The 22,136-nt window shown below is 40.7% G+C and overlaps 1 protein-coding gene across 1 annotated transcript; it reads right to left on the bottom strand.

The window, feature by feature from the left end:
* Positions 1–6,245: 6,245 nt before the first annotated feature.
* Positions 6,246–6,641, bottom strand: LOC145414653 (uncharacterized). The gene has a single exon (XM_080284172.1). It carries the CDS (start codon positions 6,639–6,641, stop codon positions 6,246–6,248), a length of 396 nt encoding a protein of 131 aa, XP_080140298.1.
* Positions 6,642–22,136: the final 15,495 nt, after the last annotated feature.

Below are 22,136 nucleotides of genomic sequence, written 5' to 3'. Positions count from 1 at the left end.
TTTATCACATGTTTTTATGTTTGTAATAAATTCATTTCTACTTACTTTCATTGGTTTCCCAAACTTATAATACCATAGAAAACGTTTGAGGCTCACACCGCCTAGGGAGAACACGGGGCCAGGTGGGACCAAGGCATACCTGGTTAAGCTAATTAGGGACCCCGGGGATCACTTTCTTTGCCACCGGCCATTGTTTCTGACCAAAAGCGAAAGTTTAAGCAAAAAAAAAAAGGGTCGAAAAATGGCCGGGATTGGGGGGTACCAGTGGTCGAAAAGTGGCCGGGACGGGGCGGGTTAAAGAAGAAAATATGGAGCTTATGAGATGGAGTGTGGGGTTCTGAGAAGAGTAAAGAGGAGTGAATGGAACATCCTGGTGGGATGAAGAGGTGAAACGACCTACCGAAGGCAAGAAGGCATATAGCGGCTAAAGGGTACAGAAGGAAATGAGGGTGTGGATAGAGGGGAGTGAGTTGTGCAAATGTGTTGAGAACATGAGGAGATACAGAGTTTACTGAGAAAAAATATGTGGACTAGAAATTTAGACGAAGCATGACTCTAAGGTGCAAGGAATGTATGAAACTCTTTTGGAAGGAGGCCAGAGTAGTACGAGGAGGTGGTTACATAACAAAGGAATAAAAGATAAAAATGGCATATGTTAGTGAAAAAGAGAGAGAAAGTAAACAGATGGAAGAAGCATTTTAATGTATTGATGAATGTAGAGCACAAAAGTACTGCTGTTGCAAGTGGTTGGGTAATGACTGAGCTAATAAGACAGGCGAAAAGAGAGGAAGGGTTCAGTAGTACAGAAGTGTATAAGGCGCTGAAGAAAGCCAAAATGGAAACAGCACCAGGGACTTGACGAATGTGTGCACGTATGTTACGATACTGAAGAGAAATAAAGAATGGATAGACATGGATAATGTACAGTATACTTAGGCCTTGACTGATGGCGGAGCACTAGAGGATAAGAAATCGCATGTACAGTAAGTTCCCGTGTTTATGGGGAAATGGGAGTGAGAGTTTGGCAGCCCCACCGGTATGTGTCTTCTTAGCATACCGGTAATGGGAAAAATGTATTTTGGGATAGAGTGAAGGCTAGAGCCGGAAAATTATAGGAGAGGAGCCAAGTTTTTCATTTTCCTTTAATTTGTTGTAATAATAATAATAATAATAATAATAATAATAATAATAATAATAAGTAGTAGTAGTAGTGGTAGTAATGGTATGGTAGTAGTAGTAGTAGTAGTAGTAGTAGTAATGGTACTGCTACTACTACTACCACTACTACTACTGCTGCTACTACAACAACAACTACTACTACTACTACTACTACTTTTTTTGTAGGGGAGGGGGCGTGTAGATCACATTTTATCTACAAGGTGAAAAATAGAAAAACTTTGAAAATAGAGAAAAAAGCTGTATGCTTCCTTCATGTATGTCGAGAAAGCTATGACTGAGTTGACAGACAAGGAATGTGGAAGATGCTGAGAATATTCGGAGTTGATGGAGAATTTTAAAATGCTGCTATGTATGAGGGTGGCAGGGGAGCTGTGTGTGTGTGTGTGTGTGTGTGTGTGTGTGTGTGTGTGTGTGTGTGTGTGTGTGTGTGTGTGTGTGTGTGTGTGTGTGTGTGTGTTTTCTAAAGTATATCTGCTGTTGTTGACGGTCATGCTCCTGAAATATCAATTGCGGTGTTCCTCGTTATTTTTGTCACTAGGCTTTTTTTCTTCTTTGCATCAGCAACTTTCTCAGTTGCACATCTTTTAAGTGCTTCTTGAACTTGGCACAGTTTCTTCAGCTTTTCCTGGAGAGAAAATTTTTTGCCTGTTTTCTGCCTTTGGTTCTTTCTCTTTTGCATATAAATGTAACTAATAAGACAATACTAACTTCATCAAGAATAACATCAGCAATAACATTAACACTGGTGACAAAAATAATATCACCATCAACAATAACAATACGAGGTGTCGTGTGCTGGTGTGCTGGTGTGGGAGAAGGGTGCCGGGGAAAGGAAGCCTAGGTTTGAGCGACGTCAGCCTTGATCGGGTCAGAGTAATTAAAAGTCAGGTGAAAATGAAAGTTTCTTTGCTCGGTTATAATGTGACAACAAGGTGGACGAGAGAAGTTGTGACGCTGGGTTGTGTGGACGCCATACTTTAAAACAAGCTTCCTCACTTCCTTTCCTACATTACGTGCAGGTTTAAGTGTAGCCTGGCGTGTCCGTAGGTAGCAACTGGGGGAATTACTTATAGATATATTGGGTACCGTCATGCAAACTGCACTAGCTCAGTCTGATACACTGAAGAAGGTGACAATATATTAGTTGCCATGAGCTATCCCGAAATTAGACTTACACAATCCGGGAGTAGACTGTAGCACCAGTCGAACAGGGTGGTTCTCCCGCGGTGGATTACAGCCTGGTGACAAGGAAAGCTGGAGGCACCGTTTCACCAGGCTTCAGGACCTGTTCCTGACCATCTCCCTTTGCTGAGTATTCTGAGTGTTTCCATTAAGACAGATAGGTCAGCATACTCTCATAATACCTTTGCCTCCAACTGTCTAAACCACACTACACGAACATTAGACATCACACCTTCCATTTCCACCCCCCCTTCGAAATGGCTACTGCAGTATTATCAGCAAATGCGGTGGTGCCTAGAATTATCACCGCCAGCAGGGTAAGACTGGCTGCACAGGGCTCTCCTGGTCGCAATCTAGCGACTGTGCCAACAGCGGTTGTTGCAAACACAGTTCATGCTCATCAATGAAGAAGTGCTGGTTCGAGCTTGTATTTTACTAACATCCATGGTCTTAGTACGGATTTGAATTCTGTTCACCTTTTTCTCCAGTCTGTATCCTCTTTAGCTCTATTCCTCACAGTTACCCAAATCTCCTCTTCCACTGACATATCCCAATTTAGTTTTCCTGATAACCTTCTCACAAAAATCCGTAACATGGGTGGCACCTATTGTTATATAAAGTCTGAATATGCAGTTGACCCTATTTTGAACTTCATTTCAGCTAACGTTGATTATTCATTATGCACTCAAAATTACCTTTATATATCCAAATATTTCTGCATAGTTTATCGCTTACCCAGTGTTTCTTCAGAACCCGGCGTATTTGATTCCATATCCACACAGTTGACGAACCTTAACCTCACCCTTATCACTGAAATTACCATTTTGGGTGATTTTAACGTCCATAATGTAGAATGGTTATTGCCTTCTGCCAGAACTGATGATGCTGCGAGCTGTTTGCAGAATCGTTAATCTTAAAAAAATTGGGAAAACAACCAACCAAAAAAAAAACAGATAATCCTAACCATATTGCCTATCTCTTGGACCAATTCCTGACAAATAACTCAGACCAATACAGGATAGGGGCACTGACACACATGGATCCTCCGACCACAATCTCAGTAAAGCCTCATTTGTCAGTTCCCTCAAACCTCCGCGTTCTGAATCACTGACATCAGTTCTACCCAGTCCGACATTAATGACTTAATACAAGCTGGTATGGAATTGTTCATACTCGGTCAACTAGATCGGAATCCCCTAAATGGTTTGACAGCAATTGTGCCAGGGCAACGACCCAAAAGTCCTTAGTATACAACTTTTACTTAAAATCAAAAACATCCGAATCCTTCATTCAATTTAAAACTGCGGGAAACCATGCAAAAGCAGTAATAAAGCTCGCTTTTTCTACACATCGAAGCATCCAAACTACTAAATAATCCTAATGACAATAGAATATTTTGGTAAACCCTCAGTTCTTTCAATAAGAACTTAAACAAATCATCACCCATTCCGCCACTAAAATCTTCAGGTGGAAACACTATAAATGACCAGCATGGAAAAATCCCATCCTTGCAAGTACGTTTTGCTAGAAATTCCACATTAGAGGAAGTCAGTCAGAACGTCCATGTACTAGAATATAACTCTCATGAAATTGTTTCATTTAAGAGACAGACCATTTACGTATAATCCATCCTAGACAATTGACCAACCAACACAGCTCCAGATGCAGAAGGAATTCCTCCAATCGTTTTGAAAAAGTGTTTCTCAGAACTTTCTCCCATGCTAGCTAAATTATTCAGATTATGTATATGTACTTTATCATTCCTTAATTCTTGGAAAGAAGCAAATACTCTCCCAATTCTGAAGAAAGGAAATTCCTCCAACCCCTCTGATTACAGACCGATAGCTATCACACCTTCTCCTGGTAAAGTATTTGAGACTGTAAGTAATAACAAGTTGTAAAACATCTTGATTCCAATAACTTAATTAGTAACGGATTTTTTTTTTTTCCCACGAAATATCCACCGTTGATATACGCATTATCTTGACCCATACCAACCATCAGTCACTTGACCAACAAGGAGAAACCCATGCAGGAGACCATGATATTTCTAAAGCTTTTGACAGTGTGACACTGTTTCCTACTACCCAAACTCCCGTGCAGTGGCCTATCATCTTTTGTTTCACTGCTTCCCTCATATTTCAGCGACAGAAAGTTCAGAGTAAAAGCTGATGATGAATATTCCAATTTCCACTTGAAAAATGCCGGCGTGCCACAAAGATCAGTCCTGGCTCGGACCCTCTTCCTGATTCATATCTATGATCTATTATCTATCGCCCATAATCCCAGTTACTCATAAGCAAATGGCTCAACTTCACAGCTCCTTCACCTTAACACCCATTCACAAATTTTAATATCTCTAACTCACAACTCAGTACAGCAATCTCTTCAAGACGTATCTACAGTAAGATCAGTGAATGGGGACAAAATAACATTGTCACATTTAATGCCAGGAAAATCAAATATATACAATTTGCTATCAGACAGAGAATGTCTGATTCTACAGTATAGTTATTACCTTCAGTGTTGCCAGTATTCCTATCTTGAAAAGTATTGAAAGTCTCAGTGTTTCACTTAACAATACCTTCAGCTGGATCTCTCTTGTTTGATCACTTGCCAAAATTGCTTCAGAGAAAATTGGATTATTGTACAGCATCCGTAAATTCTTCACTGACGAACAGTTAGCTATAATTTACAAGAGTCATGTGCGCTGTCAGCTGAAATATTGCACACCTGTGGAGTCGATGGGGAGAGGTTGCACTAAAACAACTGGACAAAATTCAGAACAAAGCTGTAAGAATTATTAGTAACCCTGCAATTACAAGTAAATTACCTCCCCTATTGGTAAGAAGGAATGTTGCCGCCCTTGCATTTTTTACAGTTGTTTTTATGCCAAAAGCTCAGAAGAGGTTGCATCTACTGTGCCATCCCTCCACGCTTTCCCCTGTACTACACTGGCATGACGTCTGGTAGCGCTCATGACTGGACTGTGACACTGCCATATTGCAGAACTCCTGCTTATCAGAATTCTTTTATTCCTTGAATTGCATTTCTTTAGATCTCGCTTCCCCAGAATAGTTTCCCCATAAATTTCAACGTACAGCAATTCAAGTCGGTTACAGATTTTTATGTATGAAAGACGCCAGTAATCTGGTGTATGAATTATTTTTTTATTTGTTTTTCCTTCATCTGTTCATCTTCTGTCCAAAAAAAAAAAAAAAAAAAAAAATGGATAAATGACAATGAGTATGTTCCTGTGGAATCATATTTATCAAATAGTTTAACTGCGTTGCCTCATGTGTTTATGGATAATATGCAAAGCATTCTTCACGTCCTTATATGCATGCAATTAACAAATTATGCATAAAGCTCTACAATAATACTCCTAAGAAGAAAATGAGGTATATGAATTACTACATTATCCTCCCCCTCCCCCCTCAACAAAAAAAAAAAAAAGTCACGACCATGAAAGAGTAAACAGTTTTCCTCCTAGACTGCTGTAGTACCTCTTATTTCGCTGAGGAATTGATCGCGAACCCTAGGAGAGTGGTAGGCTGTGGTGGGAGTGCCGAAGGGAGGAGTGGATGGGAGAGAAGAGTCACGGACAGATGCATTACATCTGGGAGGAAAGAGAGAGAGAGAGATAGAGAGAGAGAGAGAGAGAGAGTCAAGCTTTAACTAATGACAAGCACCGGTAGACAGAAACCAGCGAAATTTGACAGGGAAAGGAATAAACGATAACCGAATAGTGTATAGAGAACTCCTCAGACCAGTAAGGAAACGGAACGATATACTACAGTGATAGCGGCTGTGAGAAACTTAATAGTTCTCCTGCAATCGCAGAGCATGATTTCTTCTTCTTCGTCAGCTTTATTTACCCATCTTTATATGGGGTCGCTGTTCTTGATGAGCCTCTTCCACCTGCCTCTATCGCCTGCCATGTTGGTATCCAGACCCATCTCTCCCATATCCGCCACTATGCAATCTTTCCACCTTATCTTGGGTGTTCCTCTCCTCCTCCTTCCCTGAACTTCCACACCCAGTGCTCTCCTCTCGTCACTTTGTCCATCGCTCCTAATGACATGCCCGTACCATCTAAGACTTGCCTCTTGTGTATTCTTCGAAACCTCCACCACCTTCACTGTTCCTCTGATCCTTGCATTGCTGATTCTGTCCTCACTTGTCACGCCACACATCCATCGCAACATCCTCATTTCCGCTACTTCCATCCTCCTCTCGTTTACTTTCTTCACAGGTAGTGCCTCCGCCCCGAACGTCATTGCTGGTCTTACCATAGTTTTGTACACCTTCCCCTTTAATTTCACTGGCATTCTCCTGTTGCACAATACTCCAGATAAGTCTCTCCAACTTCTCCATCCTGCTTGGATTCTTCCGATTATTTCCTTATCTTCACTACCGTCTGCTGATAGGGTGGATCCCAGGTATTTAAAAGCATCCACCCTCTTCAGCTCCACACCATCCAGTCTAATACTTTCACATCTATCGTGCACCTGCTCTGTACAGATCATATATTCTGTCTTTGTTCTACTTTTTTTCATTCCTCTACTCTCCAGTGCTAATCTCCACTCATCCAGTCTGCGCTCTATCCCTTCTTTTGACTCACTCACCATAACCACATCATCGGCATACATCATGCCCCACGGTGTCCCCATTCTTACATCATCTGTCAACACGTCGAATATATGTTGAAAAGGAAGGGGCTCAGCACAGAGCCTTGATGCAGCCCCACCTCCACCCCAAAACTATGCATCATGGCTCCTCCACTCCTCCCTCGCGTCTTAACATTCCTGTACATTTCCCTTACCAGTCTTACATATTTTTCCGGTACTTTTTTCTCTCTCTCAAACATCTCCACAACTACTGTCGCGGTATTCTACCATAGGCCTTCTCTAGATCTATAAGTACCATATGTAGTTCTCTCTGTTTTTCTCGATACTTTTCTGCCATTTGTGTCAGTATGAATATTGGGTTCGTCGTTACTCTTCCCTGCATAAAACCAAACTGACCTCTGACCACCTGCACCTCCAGCCTCAGTCTCTCACCCAGTATCCTTTCCCAAACCTTCATTGTGTGTGATAGCAGTTTAATTCCACGATAATTCCCACACTCTTGTACATCTCCATTCTCCTTGAAGATGGGTACCAGCACACTCTCCCTGTACTCATTTGGTATCTCTTCCTGCTCCTCTATCTTGCACATTAAATTCCACAACAAATCCATTTCCGCTCCTCCCAGGACCCTCCACGCCTCCGCCGGGATCTCATCTGGTCCTGTTGCTTAGTGTTTTTCATTCTTTTAAGTGCTCTCACCACTTCTGCTCTCTCTACACATCTCGTAAGACCTAGGTATGGTATTCCATCATTCTGATGATCCCCTGGGTTCTTCTCATTTAGTAGGCCCTCAAATTACTCCTTCCACCTCTCTTGTACCTTCATCTCATCGATTAGCACCACACCATTTACATCCTTCATCTGCTTCACTTGATTTACATCCTTTGTAGACTTATTCCTAATCCTTGCAATCCTGTATATCCTCTTCTCTCCTTCGGGTGTTTCCAGCTCCTCATACATATCACGAAAAGCCACAGCCTTAGCCACTGCCACTGCTTTCCGTGCAAACTTCTTTGCACTTCTATACACCATCTTGTCCTCCCACGATCTGCTTTGCTCCCACTGCTTCTTTGTTTCCTTTTTCTTTTTTAGTGCATTATTAACGTCTTCTCTCCACCACCATTCTACTCTAGTTGTACGTCGCTTTCCCGATGTTTTTCCAAGTACTTCTCTGGCCAATCCTCTCACGGTCCTGCATTCTCCTTCCATCAGTCTTGAACTCCCTCTATATTTACGTTCACCCTGTCTAGTACCTTAGTCTTGAACTCTTGTCTCTTCGCTTCCTCCTTCAGTGCCGTCCATCGAATCCTCTTCTCATACCTCCTCCTTCCTTTTCTTGGTCTTTTTAGCCACACATCCATCACTAGCAACCGGTGTTGTGGTGCTACGTGATCACCCGGTATAATTTCACAGTCTTTTATCTCTAACAAATTTGATCTGTAAATATGGTAGTCTATCTGGGTAGAATTTCCTCCACTCTTATACGTGATGATATGCTCTTCCCTCTTGCGGAAGAAAGTATTAGCAATTGCCAGGTCAAAGGAAATGGCCAGATCCAGTATTCGTTCACCCTCTATATTTACATTTCCAAGCCCATGGCCTCCATGTTTCCTCTCAGTTCCTTCATTATCTGCTCCAACATGTCCATTCAGATCCGCGCCCAGCACCGCTCTCCTCCACGGCAATTCTCTCCATCTCACTTTCTAAGTTTCTCCAGAACTCTTCCTTGTCTCCATCCGTTGATCCTGTCTGTGGTGCTTATGCATTAACCACATTTATTATACATTCCCCATATATTAACCTTACTGTTATCAACCGAGCTCCTCCTCTCGTCATTTCAGTCACATATTCTTTAATTTCTTGCGACACTACTATTCCAACTCCATTCCTTCCCTCTGCAGTTGCAGTACTATAATAAAGTTTGTATCCATCTCCTAATTCCTTCGCCTTGTTACCCTTCCACCTGGTCTCCTGCACACACAGTATGCTCACTCTCCTCATTTTCATCAGCTCCACCACCTCTTTTCCTCAACCTGTCAAAGTCCCAACATTCAGTGTTGCCACCCTCAGGGCAACAGAAGCTCGCTTCTTTAGCTGCGCTTGCTCATGGCGCGGTAGCCCTTGCACATTCGCAGAGGTCGGGCTATGCCTCTGTGCGTCGCTTATGACGGGGTTCGCCCTGACATGATCCGCTATTCCTCGATTGCGGCTTATCATGGTTTTGGCTTATATTTTACTGGCCGACAGCCCTTTCTGATGCCAACCCTCCCCATTTATCCGGGCTTGGGACCGGCATAGAGTTGTGCTGGCTTGCACCCCCTATGGCTGGGGTAATCGCAGAGCATGATATAATAAAATCTAATCTGACAGGGACACATACAAATGTAAGCAGAGCTTCTACGAGAAAACAGGCTAATGTTATAAATAAATAAAATACATATTCAATTATTTTCCAAGGAAACGCTAAACCAGTATTTTTTTTTCAGCTAAGTCAAAAGGCATGTACAAAAAAACAAAATCCCACAGCAAACTTGACTCATTAATATTCCTTCCTCGAAGTGGCTGGTAGATTACCATAACATACATAAACTTTATCACACCAGACAGACTCACGAAAGAAGGAAAAATAGCTCTGAATCAAGACTGTGCTAGACTTTCCCTTTTACTGATGGAGAGGGATATATCTTTTTAATATGAACTAATTTTCTTCTGTGTTACCACCCTCATACACATGGAACATAGTAAGAAACGCACAAGACTTCCAACGCACAAATATTAGCAGTCATCCTTTCTTCATGTTTTGCCATTATGTTCGTTGTGTTCAGTCTTTATTGTTTTTCTGACATTTTTAATTTTTAAAGCGGCGTACCCTATTGCCCAATTAATAAAACGTTTAAGGATATGAAAGAGACGAAGAGATAACTGCAGATTCAAATCGATATTTATTTACAATCAGCCAACTCATGATTGTTAGCCTGTCATCAAGAAATGTATCAGATATGAATTGTGTTCGAGAACACGTCCCCTTGAATATGTCTTTGCGATTCTCATTCTGCATGAAAGTATGTATTCCAAAAACTTTCCTTACATTGCTGAGTCAAGGACTGTGTACTGGTAATTTATAATTATGGTTGTTACCGTCATTACTGTTAACACTGTCTCTATTACACTGGCAATATCAATCTTACGGTCTTTTCATCGTTGACCTCTAGCTCTAACATGACAACCGTTAGTACAGCATAATTGCCGTTTTTATCCATATTACTATCCCCATTAAAGCTGTTTTCACAGTTATTACCATCGCATTGTCAACTTATTTCATATCTATGATCTCGGCAATAACAGGATGCAGGTAATGGACTTGTATTCTCATGACGGTGTCCACATATCCCTGGTTTGGCTTAAAGGTGGTATGCTGAAACCTTGAATGGTGAAGCTCCCAATCTTGAAACTTAAATATGTCAGGCATTCTAAGAAGATAGAACATCAAAGGTGTTTGCATATCCTTACTGATTACGCTTTGTGATGTGGAATGCAGGCCTATCACATCTAATAAGAATGACCGTTTCACAAATATATTTAAATAACTGAGGTGCCTTATTTATTCTTTGAGCATACTGTCTCCAACCACATCGTTCACCCGAGACACCGAAATTTTCCATTCATTAAGAGCAACAGTACCCCTGACACGCTACTATCCAAACACTTAAAGCGTCTTATAGAATGAAAATATGGCTGGTGCATGTGAAAATTACCCTCTATATCTACAAATATGAAAATATTATTCGGTCTGTATAGTAAACCTCATAAGGAAGACGCTGGCTTACAGCTGTTACGTAATAATTCAGTGATGCACCACATACTAACAAGATAAAAGTCTGAACGTTCATTCAGGAATAGATCCTTCTTATCAAATCGAAAACTTTTTTATGTCTTTTCACTTCCTTTCTTTTCTTTTCTTTCTTTCTTTTCTTTTTGTTTTTTTTTTAGCCTATAGCACTTATTATTGATGTCTCTGCACTGTGGAGTCCTGTCAGGGTTGAAGAAGGTCATATAACCAACCCAAAACTCCACACCGCCATACATCACCCGATTACATAACACCACCATACAGGGTGTTCCAACACCTTAGCCCCCCCCCGTGCGCAGCATAACTGGGTCGTCACTAACTAAAATCACTAATACAGTAGCGAAGTACATTTAATTGCTTATTCAAATACCAAATTTTATGGTAATCTAATAATTATTTCTCTTTTTATTACAGATTTTGTGAAACATGTCTTTGGTGAATGATTCAGAGAAATTGAGGTGGATATGCCGCATTATGGCCATCACTTTTCGCATCGCCAAAGATCAGCCGGCAGGAACCATATCCCGATCCTGGGTTGCCAGATACTTGAAGAGATCTGAAGACTTTGTCAAACGTAATTGGAATCGTGATCCATTTGACTGCGAGATGGACAGCCGGCCTGCTCAAGTGGCAGAAAGCTTGTCTCAGGAAAGCAAGGAAATCATCACCGAGTCGCTTGCTAGGGAGAAAAAAAGTATCCGCGGGCTTCAAAAGGAGACTGAGTGGATTCGAGGGAAGAAAAAGAGTCTTGCAAGCATCCACAGGTTTCTTCACTCCATTGGTGCCAAGGCTTTTCATCAGGTTCCAGCGCCAAAACTGTCGCAGAAAAATGTGGAGGATCGCATGTGGTTTTGTGAGTTTTTGAGCGAGTGGACAACAGATGGTTTCCTTTTCTTGGCTCCTTCAGATGAATTTTTTATTTATGAGGTTCGTCGTCCCAACTTTCAGAACGACAGAATTTGGGCTCTTAACACTGATGACATTCCGCAAGAACTGAAGATTCGAGAGAGATCAAAATCTGAACGATGTGTTGGTATCTTTTTGATGTTCACGGCGAAAAGGTTGATGTGGGTCGTCAAAGAACAAGGACAATCATGGAATGGAAGATACTTCCGAGACATTGTGTTGACTCAACATGTCATTCCATTCCTAAAAAGCTCAGAAAATGTCCTTAGCATCAAGGAAACCACATTTCTGCACGATCGAGCTCCGTGCATGAGTGCTTTGGCAACGCAAAATCTTCTGAAGGCAAACAAAGTTGATTTTTTCGGAAATGATGAGTGGCCGGGAGCATCGCCTGACCTCAACGCCTGTGAACATTTGGGAGCAATACTTAAGGACAGGGTTGAACAACGTCTGCAGAACGCCGGGGAAGACCTCCTGCTCACTGTGGCCAATGTCCTCGAAGAAATAGAGTTCGACCGCGAGTTGTTTGTGTCACTCCTGGAATCTTACCCGGCACGATTGGAAGCAGTTCGAGCGGCGGCCGGTGGGCACACCAAATATTGATATAAATTCTTACAAGTGTGCACATGTGTTGGCAATTAATACAGCTGTTCTGTCATATATTTGTTTCCTTTCTACCTTTTTTAATTTAAGCTGGGCAGGGGGGGTCTAAGGTGTTGGAACACCCTGTACACCACCACATTCAACAACACCTCCATATACCACCCGATTAGCATACACTACCCGATACATAACACTAGCATACACCACCCGATTACAAAACGCTGGCATACACCACCCGATTACATAACAGAGACTTACACAATCCGATTATACAACACTACCATACACTCCCCGATTATACAACACCACCATTCATCACTCGAATTCACAGGACCACCATACTCCACCCGATTACACAACACCACCATACACCATTCGATTACACACCACCACCATACACCACCTGATTTTTTTTTTTTTTTTATGCGAGGAAGAAGGAACCACAGGCCGCGAGCCGGCGATTGTTGTTCCTTCCAAGAGAAAAACAAAATACAAGAGAGAGTCAAATTCGAGATCTGATCACTTCGAGACGCCTGGACACACTGAGTTTGAAAGACTGGAGATCATAGGAAGCAGAAAATACAGACAGAGAGAGACAGTTCCAGAGTTAACCTGTTGCATAAATGAAAGACTGGGAGTAACAGTTAACTCATGCATTAGAGAGTTGGACAGAAATGGGATGAGAGTTTGCTGCTAGACGGGTGCGACGCGCCCGTTGTAGAGGTGGAGGAATGCATGCAGATAGTTCAGAGGAGCAGTGACTATTGAAGTAGCAATAGAAAAGAGATAAAGAGCAACAGTGAGATGAAGAAACAGATGTTGAAGAGAGTTAATAAGAGGAGGAGAGTTAATGAAACGAAAAGCTTTTGACTCCACCCTGTTGAGAAGAGCTGTGTGTGGGGAGCCTCCCCACACATGAGAGTTGTACTCCACATAGGGGCGGATAAAACCTCTGTATAGAGTCAACAATTGTGCAGGGGTCAAGAAGAAGCGGAGTCGGCTTAGCACACCTAATCTCTTGAAAGCAGATTTTACAAGAGATGTAATATGATATTTCCAAGATAAGTCCCTAGTAAATGAAACCCCAAGCATGTTCAAGGATGATGCAGGATTAAGCTGAACATTATTAAACGTTAGTGGGTATACCTGTGGAAGATTTTGATGGGTTGATAGGTGTAAAAACTGAGTCTTTGATGCATTAAAAACAACCAGATTATTTTTACCCCAGTCAGAGATACGAGCCAAGTCAGACATTAGGTGTGTCATGGCCTCATCCCCTGTTTGTTGAAGTAACTGCTGAGATGGACGTTGCGGGAACCGAATGGAAAGGTGAAGGGTGGAATCATCAGCGTATGCGTGGACAGGGTTAGATGTACAGCTTAGAAGGTCATTGATGAATAAAAGGAAGAGAGTTGGTGATAGGACAGAGCCCTGAGGAACACCACTGTTAATAGATCTAGGAGAAGAACGATGGCCGTCTACAACAGCGGCTATAGAACGACCAGAAAGGAAGCTAGCGATGAAGACACAGATAGAAGGATAGAAACCGTAAGAGGGTAGTTTGGAAATTAAAGATTTATGCCAGACTCGATCGAAAGCCTTAGAGATGTCAAGTGCAGTGGCAAAGCTTTCACCAAAGTCCCGAAAGGAGGATGACCAGGAGTCTGAAAGGTAGGTGAGAAGATCGGCAGTGAAGCATCCCTGACGGAACCCATACTGGCGATAAGAAAGAAGGTTGTGACAGGAAAGATGCTTTAAAATTTTTTTATTAAGAATTGACTCGAAAACTTTTGAGATACAGGATGTTAAAGCAATTGGACGATAGTTAGAGGGTTGGGAATGGTCACCCTTCTTTGGGACTGGCTGAATGAGAGCAAACTTCCAGCAAGAAGGAAAGGTACAAGTTGATAGACAAAGGGAAAAGAGTTTGCCTAGACAGGTTGTAAGCACAGAAGCACAGTTCTTGAGAACAACAGGAGGGACTTTATCAGGCCCATGTCTTATTCGTATTGAGGCCAGCAATGGCAGAAAATACATCAGCTGAAGAAATTTTAGTGTCAGCCATGAGGAAGTCTGAGGGGAGGAAATGATGGAGGAACAGCACCGGAATTGTCTAAGGTGGAATTGGAGGAGAAAGTCTTAGTGAAGAGATCTGCTTTATCAGTAGAAGAAATAGCTACAGAGCCATCACAGTGGAAAAGAGGAGGGAAGGATGATGAGGTAAAGTTGTTAGAAAGGTTTCTGGCAAGGTGCCAGAAAGATCGAGAAGTTGAGAGCATTTATATGCTCAACTTTGTATTCACATAAAAACTAAAAGTGGGCAATGAATATGTATCAGAATAACCTGAAAGTAATTAAATCAATTTACTCTCTCTCTCCCTCACACACACACACACACACACACACACACACACACACACACACACACACACACACACACACACACACACACACACACAAAACTTTCTTAATGATGTGACGATTCTATTAGTTTTAACCATAAAGTCCCAGTTCACCATCAGATGCATCTTCCCCGAAAAATCAACCGTGGATTTTCAAAATCAGCTCCCTTCCTCCCCCCCCCCCAAAAAAAAAAAAAAAAAATCCCAATTCTGGTGCCCATCTCGTAAGCCTATTGTGAGAGTGGGCTTGCCAATTACTTGAACTATCTTTCGTGTCCATAAATTTCTAATGTTAGTAGGCTGCAGTTAAGAACAAAGGTTCACTGCTATTCCACTGCATCTCATTCATAAAGTGAGCATGTTCAACCCTTTCGTGCTCACTTCTGTAAAGAGAATCATATATGAACAAATACATAACAAGTTTGTCTTTCCTGAGCATTTCTTAGCAGCAGATGAACGTGAGAGCAGGACATGTGAAATAATAAGCGAATTTTTGTACCTGGCTGGGCAGTGGATTATTTGTCAGACTTATATACGTAAACCTATTCTACCACAAATTACCACCGCAGGACTTCTCGTCCTGTTATCTCAGGGTTCTGCCACGCTATATGAAAAATCTGAGCCTGGCAGCCTGATGAACAGTTCCTCCATTGGTTAATTTTAAAGATGCAAAATTTTCGCCAGGCTACAAAAAGGCCGTGGAGGAAAACTGTGTCTTTGTACTCTGGGTGTCTTGACATTCTGGGTACACCATGTTTTAAGTTCCATTCTATATTGCATTTGTTCCTTCTAAACTTGTCGTGATATCCTCCATCCCTGAGTTTGTCATCTGCAGTATTGAGCATTCTTTCTAAGATCAAGAGACGCTGATATTTATTGTGTCATTCAGTACTGGCAGTAAAACTAGAAGAATATAAGCAATGAATTTGATGTACCTTGCAGACAATGTAGTGTTCAGTATTTGTGAATTCATGGACATCTGGAAGGATAATAATGAGAGACATAACAATGCTTTTTTATATAAAAATGTTCATGAACATAATTAAAATGTCAGATCTTTATTTCCTTACGTTGCCAGTTAAGATGAGCGCAACATTTTACCACAAATAATAATAATAACACCTCATTTATCGTATTTCTTTGTAAATGAAACACTTATATGACAGGGTGACATGAGTGCTTACATATTACAGTCGCAGACGTAGCAGTGGCAGTAGCGGCGGCCGCCGCAGTAGCAATTGTAACAGCTACACCAGCGATTTATGAGGCAAGAGCTGCACGCTTTACGTTTTGATCAGTGTTCGCAAGCGCGCTTGCATCCGTGTGTGTGTGTGTGTGTGTGTGTGTGTGTGTGTGTGTGTGTGTGTGTGTGTGTGTGTGTGTGTGTGTGTGAGAGAGAGAGAGAGAGAGAGAGAGAGAGTTTTGATCCGATGCTAGTCGTCCTTAATGGAATGAATCTGTGGCAGACAAAAAGCAAACCACTTGTTTTCGGAAACAATAGGTCAGAGTCACGGGGAATTGTCAGCTTAAACATTTAGACCAAACTTTATTGAAATGTTGATGAGGAGGAAAAAATAAGAGGATTCGGTTTTGAGATGAAGCAAACGTCAAAGTCACAGGGAGAAGTGAAAGTCCAGGGTTACATGGCCAGGATAAGTCAGTTTTGATCGACTTTTAAGGGTCAGGCAAGACCAAAGAGATTCAGTACTGAAAACAAGCAGTGAACAATCAAAGTTAGAAGCAAAAAAGTTTGACCCGTGTGTGTGTGTGTGTGTGTGTGTGTGTGTGTGTGTGTGTGTATGTGTGTGTGTGTGCTTGTGTGAAGAAAAGAATTAAAAAACAATTTAAATCTTTTTGACAGGATTTTAATCAACTTGATGGATGACTTGAGGATCACCTAAAGGGTGAGTTATTCCCTCTGCCTAGGAGGTTATGTTTTCCCTGCGTTGGGTTGTTTTCTCCTTTTGTCTGCTGGCTTGTAAGTTAGCAGGATTACTCAAAAAGCTATGAACGGATTTTGATGAAATATTGTGGACGGGTGGTCCATGGTCCATGGAAGAAATGATTTAATTTTGGGCCGGATCCGCATTCGGATCTTGAGTATCCCGCATAATACCTCCAAAAGTTCTCAATGAATTTCAATGAAATTTTGTGGAAAGGTGGGCCATGGACCCTGAAAGATATGATTAATTTGGGGGCGTTCCGGATTCGGATTTTATATCCACGGATCTGGATCCCGTTCCTTTTTAATGGCAATGACACTGGCGGTGGTAAGCACTTTCTGAACGCTTTCTAGTTGTTTTTTATATTAACAATTAGTCAAAGGTCATGGCCACATGGCAAAGTCAACCTGAATGGTTTTATCCGATGCAAACTAAACTTCGTGGAAGCATTCAGGTAAAAAAAAAAATAAATTAAAAAAAATAAAAGAAACTTATTTCAGAGCACCCTGTGGGAAGATGAACAGTTAGTAGGCAAAGTCATCTCAAAATTGTTATCTGATCTGAACCAAAGTTGGTGGAAATGTCAACAGTTAGGCAAGAATGGATTATATTGATACTGAGAATGAACTGACAAAAGCTAAGGTCACACGGGAAATAGTCGGCCTTTACACCAACTTATTGGTGGTGTAAAGGCTTCACTCTCTGATCACATATTAATAGTAGTAGTAGTAGTAGTAGTAGTAGTGGTAGTAGTAGTAGTAGTAGTAGTGGTAGTAGTAGTAGTAGTAGTTGTTGTTGTTGTTGTTGTTGTTGTTGTTGTAATAGTGGTAATGGTATCATCATCATCCATCATGTGAGTTTTATATTGTCCCATCAGGTGCTTAGAGGTCAACTTGGCTTATTTAGTCAAGACATTAAAGGTGAAAGAAAATAGTTAGTCACTGGACCAATTGTCTGTTGTCCAGCCAGCCCTGCAGGGAACAAAGTGACATATTTTCAAAGGTTAACTAAGCAATGAGACCTAAAGTTTGAACCCATGAGCTTAACGATGATGAGTTGGCAGGTGAATGGCAGTACTGTAAGCACTTTCCTGCCACAAGCTCATGTGTAGCCACCTGGGACCACAAGAGGTTCATATGGGGTCACAGTCACACATGAAATTATGTAAAAATTAATGGAACAATGAAAAATAGAGGGACGTTCAATGAAACGCATCTCTCCGACAAGGGCAACGTAATCCCAAACCACTCTTCATTATGAGTTAGCTTTTCTCATCACTGATTAGGGTTGCAAAAAGTGTTTTCCGGATCCAGAATCTGTATAACGATCCGGATCGGTCCCAAAAGTAAATCGATTGTTCCTTGGGACATGGGCTATCTACTCACCAAATTTGGTCCAAGTCTCTTAATTTTTGAGTAATCCTGCTAGCAAACAAACACACAAATAAACAAACAAACAAACAAGCAAACAAACAAACAGGGGTGAAAACATACTATCCTTGGCGGAGAGGCTTTTCAATCTTTTTAGTGTAAAGAAAACCAATGTCCCCCATGCTGTCGGCAACATTTCGGTTGACAGCATAAATTAATGTAAGCGGTGTTCCTGTGCTGAAAATTGTCCCTTGAAGTTACTGTGAATGGACCTTGGGATACAGTAATGCACTGTGGAATTATAATCCATCAGCCGCACTTGAGCTCTTTAGCGATGACAGGCAAACCAAATGAGTATGTATATAATGGTAAAACATATTTATCACACAAACACAGGGAGGTAAGAGATGAAAAACTCTGCCATAATGAAGCAAAGAGGAGAACAGAAGAGTAGGAAAATAAATTTCACGGAAAGAGTAGTGTGCACTTGCTATCCTATGAGCTGTGTAAAAATCTTGCTGGGATGCACAACAAATAGTGGCCACGCGGTCTTTGTTCAACAACAATAAATTTTGAAATGTTGTGCTGCCCAGCCAGCAGTTGCATTTTGCTGTGGACATCACTGGCTTAGGGTTTCTCCACCTTAGCCGTATTTATCCTGTTGCTGAGTGGATAAAGAGTTAGGAGTAAATATCACTGTGGCCACAAGTGCAGCAAAATGATCGTCTTCATAGACCACATAAGAGAGCTTTAACAGGTCGGCGGTGGGACAGGCTTGAGTTGCAGAGGGGGAAGGGGGTAGAGATGTATGTAGCAGATGGGCTGAATTAGAAGGAAAGTAATTTCCTTTGTGACAACAGATTTTCAATACAAGACCTTTCAGGAACTTCAAGCATATGTTGGTGAGTATTCATTTAAACCGTCACTAGCAGTGATAAATTTCTCATTTTGCCATAACCATCTCTAGGTGTCTGGAACAAATAATCAGTGAAAAACATTTCTCTTTGCAAATGTTGATGGAATGTTCATGTGTGAACTTTTCAGGCACTAAGAGATAAGTTCGTAGTACCTCACAGCAATCAGCCATGAATGCACCTCTGTACTCCTCTCCTCTTCCCTCCTACCCTACTCTTTGTACTCTCTCTCCCTCCCTCCCTCCCTCCCTCCCTCCCTCCCTCCCTCTCTCTCTCTCTCTCTCTCTCTCTCTCTCTCTCTCTCTCTCTCTCCCCACTGCCCTTCCCCATCCTCCCCAGAACACTGATGAAAACAGAAAATGTGCTAGTATACTCGTATGTCGCTAGTAATGAAAGAATATACAAAATAACTGTAATTATTAAAGCTGAAACAGTGAAATTTAGCAAGTAACTGAAACAGAAATGAGAGGATGGAATAACTCGAAGAGTATAGATATAACGTACAGACATAAAAGCCCAGCTCCTTGTAAGGGAAGTGATGACTCCTTCTTAAATTTCATACTTCAGATTAGCTGCAGTTTGGTTCGATGCAGTGGTGTTTGTCACAATAATTTTTCTTGACGATATTATAGGTCAGCAAATATTAGTGTCATGATTCTCCTTTTTCCTTTTTCATTTTTCCTTCTGTAAACATTTTCTGTCACAGGTACCGTTGTTATTATGGATTTTGTGGTCACTTAAGTTGTATATAGAGGCCTTTTTAAGGACGACTATCAAAATAATATTAGTCACATTCTAGGTGATTACGCTTAAGTCATGGAGGTTCAATTCTTTCACTACAATGATGTGTTTTTCTTTTTAACCATGCTATCATCAGAATAGTTTAGGCTATATAAGCTATAAAATCCTTGTGACAGTAAAGTGGCTATTAAAAGCTGTATCTTTCGAAATGCATCCTCTGTATAAGAAGAAACTGTTTAGCGATAGTAAGAATGCATTATACACTTACGACTTCGGACTGAAGGACTTATATAGAGGTCTTTTTAAGGACGACTATCAAAATAATATTAGTCACATTCTAGGTGATTACGCTTAAGTCATGGAGGTTCAATTCTTTCACTACAATGATGTGCTTTTCTTTTTAACCATGCTACCATCAGAATAGTTTATATAAGCTATAAAATGCTTGTGACAGTAAAGTGGCTATTAAAAGCTGTATCTTTCGAAATGCATCCTCTGTCTAAGAGGAAAACTGTTTAGCGATAGTAAGAATGCAATATATACTTACGACTTCGGACTGAAGGACTTAAATTCGTGAAATGGCAAAACTACCTGAGGTTATTTCTCTTTGCTGGGTGGCAAAATGAGTGATACTTGGATATGTATCATGGCTGTTGCATAAATCAACACAGTAGTGGCAACGTAACTGAAGCAAACACTAGTCTTGTTTTCTTTCTTTCCATTCCCGAGTTTTTTCTCAAAGGTTTTTGTGGCCAACATTGCAGTCCTTATTAGTATTTCTTTTATCATACACACAAAGAGTCCTCATAACTTCCTGGCTTAGATATCACAGAGAGAAGCTCTTTGGTATGTTTCCATTTAAACTTCCATTATATATATATATATATATATATATATATATATATATATATATATATATATATATATATATATATATATATATATATATATATATATATATATATATATATATATATATATATATATATATACTGTATATATATATATATATATATATATATATATATATATATATATATATATATATATATATATATATATATATGGAAAGGTGGATGAGCGTGAGAACATAGTGATGTATCTGGATAACCTTGCTTTCCACTCCCCCATTTAATATGCACATGGATTTTTACAGCAAGAACTACAGTGCCAAAATAAGATGCATAATGAAGTGTTAAAGTAAAGTTTAAGAAAGAGGCAAGATTCTTATGAGAAAAGTGTGAACATCAGCAAAAATGTGAGTAACACAGATAAGGAGATCAACATAGACAACAGTGTTGGGTGGCAAAGGGGAAACTGAGAAAAGGACAACTAAGGAAGGCAGGGAGAGGGGGGGTGCTTGGGTGTGGGGGGGGGAGTGACACTCATTAAATTCACAGTCTATATATTTAACACTGTGAGACTTCTGGGTGACATTTCACTATTGATTTTTTCACTACAAAGGTGCCTGTTTTATTATGTTTCTGTTGCCATCAGAAGAGATAATTTAACTAAGAGGAAACAACTTGTAGTAAAGGGATATACCCCTTGAACCTGTGTGACGTCATTTAGCTTAACATGCTGCTACCACACGATTTTATTTTGGTAAAGACCTCTACAATTGAAGTATTTTGTTTTTAATGTTATGTCTATCCTTCCAATTTATAATTCTATCCTAATCTTTTAAAAAATCGTCAGGATATTGAAAAAATTAATTGAAAAAGATACCCCAGGATCAGTCGGATAAACTCAGGACCGTACTCTCCTTGGCTTGGAAACTTTGTAACACCTAGTCTTCAGCAGTTTACTCTGCCTTTTACAGCTTACCATCCTATTTTATGTTGCATGCGCAAAATATGGATCTGTGAAAGAGATTTATATAAAATAAGAAGTGTTATGGGGGCTCTTATACCAACGAGAACTGAGTACATACATTGAATTTGGCGAAGACTGGCCCGGTGTTGGTAATAGTTTGACTATACCACGTGGGTTGATTCGGTAGGAGAAGCTGCCATAGGTAAACTCTACTATGATGACGTCATTTTATATGTAAAACTATTAAAGGAGTGGCTTTGTCAATCTGTCGGTAAAAGATTCATGATAATGGTGTAAATATTAGCAAACCACGCAGTGCAAAATAGTATGCCATTAAAAGAGTGGAGGGATGGAATTACATGTCGTTTACTGGAGAGGGGAACAAAGATGGAGGGATGAGATTACTTGCCATTTTACTGCCTCGACCTAATTCTGATGGTTTGGGGGGCACTGCCATCCCTGCATCTTCATACACGTTATTAAATATTCTTATACTTTTTTTAACAGAATTTTAAAATCGTCTATAAGAAGCCTCAGAAAGCTTTTACAGTTTTTCAACTTTAGAGCATTACACTAGTGAAGACATTAATATAGTCCAAG

This window comes from Coenobita brevimanus, chromosome 100, assembly GCF_032717465.1.
Source record: "Coenobita brevimanus isolate Jiangsu-jjx chromosome 100, ASM3271746v2, whole genome shotgun sequence".
NCBI lineage: Eukaryota > Metazoa > Arthropoda > Malacostraca > Decapoda > Coenobitidae > Coenobita > Coenobita brevimanus.
The sequence above is the reverse complement of the archived record's forward strand: the minus strand, read 5'-3'. Positions and strand labels throughout refer to the sequence as shown.